This window comes from Apium graveolens, chromosome 7 (genome assembly GCF_009905375.1).
Source record: "Apium graveolens cultivar Ventura chromosome 7, ASM990537v1, whole genome shotgun sequence".
Taxonomy (NCBI): Eukaryota; Viridiplantae; Streptophyta; class Magnoliopsida; order Apiales; family Apiaceae; genus Apium; species Apium graveolens.
Genome location: NC_133653.1, coordinates 17,906,144 through 17,914,109, shown reverse-complemented (window position 1 = coordinate 17,914,109; position 7,966 = coordinate 17,906,144). Strand labels below are relative to the sequence as shown.

The window sequence follows — 7,966 nt, the reverse complement described above, 5'->3', positions numbered from 1 at the left end:
AAATCACACATAAATACTTAATATATATATATATATAAATTTATGTATTTTTATAAAAGTCTCACAAGCCTTATAACATATAGCTCTGATGCCATGTTGAAAAAACTTAGAGAAAAAAGACACCTACATGTACTGCTATATATATATATATATATTTTTTTTTTTTTTTTTTTGTTTTTTTTTTTGCAGAGAACTTATACTGCTATATTTCTTGTTTCCTTTTCTTCTCCTAAAACTCAAGGTAAACTAGCCATTATATAGGTTTTACAAACATATTAAAACTAACTATTACTAAAATTAACCACTACTAATTAATGGGTAAATTACATGTCCATAATTTACTCCATAACTCCACTACCCCACTACTAAACAATTCTGCTTGCAGCTGCTGTAAAGTTTCTGAAAAGAAGATTGTCAGAACCATCGAACATAAAGTGCCCTGGCATTTGTATTTTCTTCCTCATCATTTCTGCAAATGCTATGACTGTGGCATCCGTATCGATCTCCATTAGCTTCTCTACTATTTTAGTGTATGCGGTCGCATGACGCTTCTCATCAGAGGCTATGTTGCCGCACACTTGAGCAAGGTTTTTGTCACCGTATTGTTGGGCTAGTTTGGCTGTGTTTGCATGGGAAATGAAAGTAGCCCTTTCTTGGAAAGATGTATATATATATGTAGAGTAGGAATCGTTTCCTGTCCTATTATCCTGTCAAGTAAACAAGTCTAATGATCAGTTGTGAATTACAAAATCTCAAAGGTGAGGTAATATTTTGTGATCGTCGTGTATACTAAACATAGTTACCATTCCAGCACCAATCATATACTGTATAGTCTTTTCAATCTGCTTCATATCAACCCGGCCAGACAAGTAAAGGTACTTGTTGAGCAGATCACCATGTCTATTCTCCTCAGCAGCCCATGCCCGAGTCCATGTTGCCCAAGCCGTGGGATCTGCACCTGTCTCATCCCTAATGTCACTTGGTCTATTTAACATAGCCATGTTTGATGGAAGTGCCTCTTCTGTTAGCATATCTCCAACCAACACGACAAAGTACTCATCCGGGATCTCCTTGGCTCGTTCTCTTAACTCCTTCACTTGTTCTTGAAATCCTTCAGAAATTGGGTCTGGCAATAAATCATTTGGTTGCCATGACTGCTCGACGGATTTGATGTGAACAAGAATGTTTTCCCTAGCCCAGCCATCAAGGGACTTGAATATTTCTCGTTTCCATGGAGTCATTTGAACACTTGGAACCCTAGGTTTATCCACCACCCTAGATGCAACAGAGTTATTAATGTATAGTTGTATCAATTAAAAAAGGAATAATGTCTGATATGATAAAAAAGTTTTAAACTTTAAAATAAAGTAAAAACATACATCATCAGATCATAATTCAAAATTATAAATATCTGATATTTACTAACATACATTATAGACGTGATGCGAAGGAGAGCTTACATGGAGTTGGAGTGGGGTGCCCAAGCCATGAAAACCATTGGTCTGACCTTGGTCGGTAATGGAGATCTTGCAAAAGTGGGGTAAGTGTGGAGATTGAGACTAAGACTCATTTTTTTTGTCGTAGAAATATATATTTAACAAAGTGTTTAGTAGTGCAGTGCTGATGGTATATGGAAAATAGTTCAGACAGGGGTCTCTATATATACACATATCCACAACTATTTACCAGCACACACACACAGAGAAAACACTAATTGCAGGAGAAGACTTTGATGCCAATCTTTTACAAATTATGTTGCCCATATCATTATTGTAAGTAGGCAACACGGCTGGAATTTTGAACGAATGGCCCTGTATACACTTTGAAGTTCTATTTATCTAAATTCTTTGTCAGGGTTCTAAATGTTTGTTATTCTAAAATACTTCGTCGCTTCAAATTCATGCTGTAAGCCATGTTTATAAGTAAATTCTAGAAACCAAACTACTACAATAGTAAAACTGCTACAATAATTAATCATTTACTTTTTATCTGTGTTAGTGTTACACTTGTATACTTTTGGAAGGTAATAATTTCAGATCTGCGAGTTTTACTACTTTTTCATGAATAAAAACTATAAAGCTGATATAGTTTTTTAGATCCTCAACAACATCTTTATGTACTGAAATTTAAATTCAATATTGTTGGGATTATTATTAATGTAAACATATTTATTTAGTTGATTTTCATATTGTTAAATAAAGCACTATAAATATTGTTTTGGTTGTTGGACTTAATACCTATGATTAGGAAACAAATAAGTGAGAGATAAGTTAGGAATTTGATTTCTTGACTTACAGGAACACTGCTAGGACAGATTATATGTATTAGTCATTTCTCTTCTGCAATTTCAATTCAATCAAGTGTATTCCATATCAATAATCAAACAACTCTGTTTCGCATATTACATTCTGCACTAACATCTGGTATCAGAGCTCTCAATCACCTGTGAATCGCATCGAAAGCTGACAGCAAATGGAGACAAATAAGAACAAGGAAGGATCAATCGGACTGAGTTATCCATTGTTGACAAAGACAAACTATACTACTTGGTCTATAAAGATGAGGGTTATTATGCAAGCTTATGGGGTGTGGGAAGAAATAGAACCTAAGGATCTCATGGGTACCGTTGATGACAAGATGGATAAGCGAGCATTGGCCATCATCTACCAAGGTATTTCCGAGGATATGTTGTTGACTATTGCAGAAAAGAAAACATCCAGGGAGGCATGGGGAGCGCTTAAAACATTGTGTGAGGGTGCGGACAAGGTGAAAAAGGCCAAGGCACAGACCCTCAAAGCAGAGTTTGAGTCATTAAAGATAAAAGATTCGGAACAGTTGGATAATTTTTGTATGAGACTGAATGGCCTGGAAACTAATATGAGGGCTTTGGGAGAAACAATTGAAGAGGAGTATGTCGTCAAAAAGTTGTTAAGGGCCGTTCCAACTAAATTTCTCCAAATTGCATCTGCCATCGAGCAATTTTGGAATTTAGAAACCATGTTGGTAGAGGAAGTGATGGGTTCACTCAAGGCTCATGAAGAGCGTTTACAAGGACATGTGGAGAACAACGAAGGACAACAACTTTTGTTAACGGAAGATGAGTGGGTTAAGCGAGAGAATAACAATGAGAAGCTTCTTCTTACACGAGTGAAATGGCTGAATAAGTCGACGAGAACATTACATAACAGTGGGGGTGATTATTGAGTGAGAGATAATCGTAATACTCGTGACAGAAGTCAGGTAAAGTGTTTTAATTGTGCAACTTATGGACATTTTGCATATGAATGCCGTAAGCCAAAGAAGAATAGACAGCATAGGGGGAAACAAACTTGGCACAATTAAATGATGAGGAACCAACCTTGTTAATGGCATTGTGTGAAGATGATATATACGACATAAACACATTTATTGAGGGCAAAGGCATGGGTGAAACTAAGGAAGTGGAAGAAAATACCTGGTACCTTGATAATGCTGCCAGTAACCACATGACAGGACGGAGAGAAAAGTTTAAAACGATGGATAAATCAGTGAAAGGAGAGGTAAAATTTGGTGATGGTTCATTGGTGAAGGTCGAGGGAAAGGGGTCCATTAGAAGTATTTGCAAGAACGGGGAAACGAGGATGCTTCACGGAGTGTATTACATACCTGCCCTTCGAAGTAATATCATAAGCTTGGGTCAGCTATCAGAGGAAGGTAATCGTGTGGTTATGAACAGCAAAAATTAATGGGTCTATGACAGTTACGGGAGATTGCTGATTCATGTCAAAAGATCTACAAATCGACTCTACAAACTTCTCATCAAAGGAGCTGAACACCAGTGTCTATTAACCAAAAGCGAGGAAGAAGCCTGGTTATGGCACAAACGACTGGGGCATGTAAATTTTAAGGCAATGCAATTGATGTCGAGGCACAATATGGCTCATGGAATGCCTCATATCAACCAACCAAAAGAAATTTATGACGGTTGCCTAATGTCGAAGCAAACACGTAAGCCTTTCCCTACTCAATCTGATTTCTCTGCGAAAGCTGCTTTAGAATTAATTCATCTAGATCTATGTGGTCCTATATCTCCATCTACTCCAGCAGGAAATCACTATTTTATGCTTCTAGTTGACGACTATAGTCGGATGATGTGGGTATATATGCTTAAAATAAAAGATGACGCTCTAAATTATTTCAAGAAATTAAAATTATTTGTTGAGAAAGGTGCACCACAAAGCATTCGTGTTTTGAGGACAGATCGTGGAGGAGAATTTTGTTCAAAATTTTTTAACACATTTTATAAAGCACATGGGATTCTAAGACATTACACGGCACCCTACACACCGCAGCAATATGGTGTGGTAGAGCGTTGCAACTGCACCGTAGTAGCCATCACAAGAAGTATGCTTAAAGAAAGAAACGTGCCAACACAGTACTGGGGAGAAGCTGTTACACAAGCAGTCCATATCTTGAACAAACTACCAACACGAGCATTGTCAATTATCACCCCTCACGAAGCTTGGTTTGGAAAGAAACCAAATATGGATTACTTGAAAAATTTTGGGTGTACAGTTTACATGAAAATTCCAGACGTGAAAACCAAGAAACTTGATAATAGAAGTCAGCTTATGGTGTACTTCGGTAGAGAGCCTGGAACTAAAGTATTCCATTTATATGATCCAAGCACAGGTACTGTTCATGTCAGTAGGGATGTGATCTTCAACGAGAATAAGGCCTGGGATTGGGACACGAGAATGAGTTCTGAAACAACCAGAAGTGGACACTTTATTCTGGAAGATTATGCACCAGTACAAGATGAAGAGCATACACCGTGGGAAGCAGAACTACACACACCTACTCCGGTCACTAGTCCTCAAACCTCCCGAGTTACAATCTCGATTTCTCAATCTGATGGTGAAGGCATAAATAGCTCGAGTGTTTCCAGTACTAGTAGTTCACAACCACAAAAATTCAGATATCTCGATGATATCTATGATCATACTACAGAAGTAGAGCTGGCAGACGAACTTTTGTTGATGGGTATTGATGAGCCCATCTGCTTCGAGAAAGCAGTATAAGAAGACGTTTGGAAGGAAGCAATGGATCTAGAAATCGAGTCTATTAAAAAATATAAGACTTGGAAGCTAACAACCTTACCTCAAGGTCACAAGGCTATAGACTTTAAATGGGTTTATAAGTTGAAGACATATCAGAAGAGATAGGTCACCAAACATAAAGCTCGCCTTGTAGCTAAAGGCTATGTACAACACCAAGGGGTAGACTACGAGGAAGTATTTGCCCCCGTAACCAGACTTGAGATGGTAAGATTACTTTTGGCACTAGCAGGGAAACTTGATTGGGAAGTTCATCACCTCGACGTGAAGTCCGCATTTTTGAATGGAATTATTCAGGAAGAAGTATATGTGTCCCAGCCTAAAGGTTACATTCGGAAAGGATCCGAGCATAAGGTCTATAAACTACTTAAACATTTATACGGCCTTCGTCAAGCTCCGCGTGCCTGGTACTCCCGTTTGAACCAATATCTGCTGAAACTTGTCTTTGTCAAATGCCCATTTGAATATGTTGTTTACACGAAAAAAGAAGGTGATAATTCGTTAATTGTTGGAGTGTATGTCGATGACTTATTGGTCACAGGAACAAGCTTGTCGTATATTGCCAAATTCAAGGGTGAAATGAGTCGTGAATTTGACATGTCCGACCTTGGAAAATTGTCATACTATCTGGGTTTAGAAGTAAGTCAAGGTAGAGGTTCTATCGAGTTAATACAGTCGACTTATACAAAGAAAGTTCTCGAAAAAGCTGGAATGACGGAGTGCAACCCTGTTAAATACCCAATGGAAACAAAGCTGCAACTTCATGCTGATGAAACGGGAAAACCTGTGAACTCCACACACTTCAAAAACATTGTTGGTGGTTTACGATATCTAGTACACACAAGGTCTGATATTTCCTATGCCGTTGGGATTGTCAGTAGATATACGGAGAGGCCAACAGAGATTCATATGAGTGCTGTAAAGAGGATTTGTCGTTACTTGAAGGGAACTTTGCAATTCGGTCTTATTTATACAAAGGGGAAAGGGAATTATATTCTTTCTGGTTTCTCTAACAGTGACTTGGCAGGTAGTTTGGACGATCGAAAGAGCACATGATGAATGGCCTTTTATCTCGACAAGAATCTGATTACATGGGTTTCACAAAAAGCAACGGTGTGTGGCACTTTCATTGTGTGAGGCAGAGTTTATGGCAGCTACAGCTGCTGCTTGTCAAGCTATTTGGCTGCAAAGAGTTCTAAGTCATATAATGGGTGTCAATCCAGTGTTAGTCACGTTGTACATTCATAACAGGTCTGCTGTGGACCTAGCTCAGAATCCAGTATTTTAAGGTAGGAGCAAACATATTGACCTGAGGTACCACTTTATCCGAGATTGTGTTGAGCAAGGTCTGATAGCCATAAAGCATGTTCCAATGAATGAACAGCGGGCTGATATTTTAACTAAAGCATTGGCAGTGTCCAAGTTCGAGAAAATGAGAAGTTTACTGGGAGTCAAGCAACTTGAGGATGTTTAGATTAATGGGGCGTATGTTGGGACTATTATTAATCTAAACATATTTATTAAGATGATTTTCATATTGTTAAATAAAGCAGTATAAATATTGTACTACAGATTTGGTTGTTGGAGTTAATACGTATGATTAGGAAATAAATAAGTGAGAGATACGTTAGGAATTTGATTTCCTGATTTACAGGAACACTGCTAGGACAGCTTATATGTATTAGTCATTTCTCTTCTGCAATTTGAATTCAATCAAGTGTATTCCATATCAATAATCAAACAACTCTGTTTCGCATATTACATTCTGCACTAACAAATATTAGTGAATATTCAAAAAATATTCTGCAGCTTTCGGCCGCATCATGTTGTAATAGTGAGTCTGAACATTTTATATACTACCAGAAATAGGAGTACTGACAGCAAAATCGGTCATTTTAAATACAAAAATTTGGTAAAGTAATTTCTTATATTTATTTACTATTCTTTTAAATTTTACATTGATTAATTCAATTACTGTCACGTGTGCACAACAAACCTATATATGGTATTATGAATCACTTCCTAACATGTCACTGCAGCATGGCAATGACCTAAACAAAAATTATCAATGAAGAACTTTCCTATCTGTTGGCAATTTCTAACGGATTACTGACATATGTCAAAATATTCAAAAGCTGACAATATTATAACATATGGATAACGGTTCGTCAACGAATGTTTTGCCAACAGAAATATTGGTTGGGATTATTAAGTGCCAAATCTCCCGCCTAGATTTACCAATGAAAATACTCACAAAATTGCAATGGATTAGTACTAACGGAGTAGTAACGAAATAACAACGATTTACCAAGAAATTACTAACGCTCTACCAACAACACTATTCATTGGTAATTATGTTGGTAGTTGGTTGTAATTTTAGACCGGTCATACTAATCCTGTTACTAAACTGTTACTATTTTAGATCGGTTAGAATCATTTTTTGTTACTAATTCATTGGTAGTTAAAATATGTTTTTTAGTCTTTTCCTCCAAAATAATGAAGTGTGGCTTTTTTTTCCTCAAAAACTAAAAGTAAATTTAACACAACTAATTTGCTATTAGGGTTAGTAATTTTTTGTAATCACCCGTGTAAGTTTAAATAAGTTTTATTGATTAGTTACTGTTTCTAATTAATATTTCGTCCTTTATTTATGTTTCGATTTTCTTTATATATTTTTAGGGAATTTAAATGTATGGATGTCAAGATTTGTATATGTTAATAATGTCCCAAAATATTCCAAATTATTTTTATTCAGTTCGGCATTTTAACATTCAACTAGTTATTTTGACTAATACTTCAAACTAGTATTTCATCCTGAATTAGTATTTTGATATTTTAAAGAATTTTATTGAAAATTCAACGATATGGAT

The 7,966-nt window shown here is 36.6% G+C and overlaps 1 protein-coding gene across 1 annotated transcript; it reads right to left on the bottom strand.

The window, feature by feature from the left end:
• Positions 1-216: 216 nt before the first annotated feature.
• On the bottom strand, positions 217-1,611 carry LOC141672124 (palmitoyl-[acyl-carrier-protein] 4-desaturase, chloroplastic-like). Its single transcript, XM_074478618.1, has 3 exons — positions 1,461-1,611; positions 804-1,275; positions 217-707 (listed from the first exon to the last, which is right to left on the bottom strand). The coding sequence occupies exons 1-3, from the start codon at positions 1,568-1,570 to the stop codon at positions 366-368; spliced, it is 924 nt and encodes a 307-aa protein (XP_074334719.1). The 5' UTR covers positions 1,571-1,611; the 3' UTR covers positions 217-365.
• Positions 1,612-7,966: the final 6,355 nt, after the last annotated feature.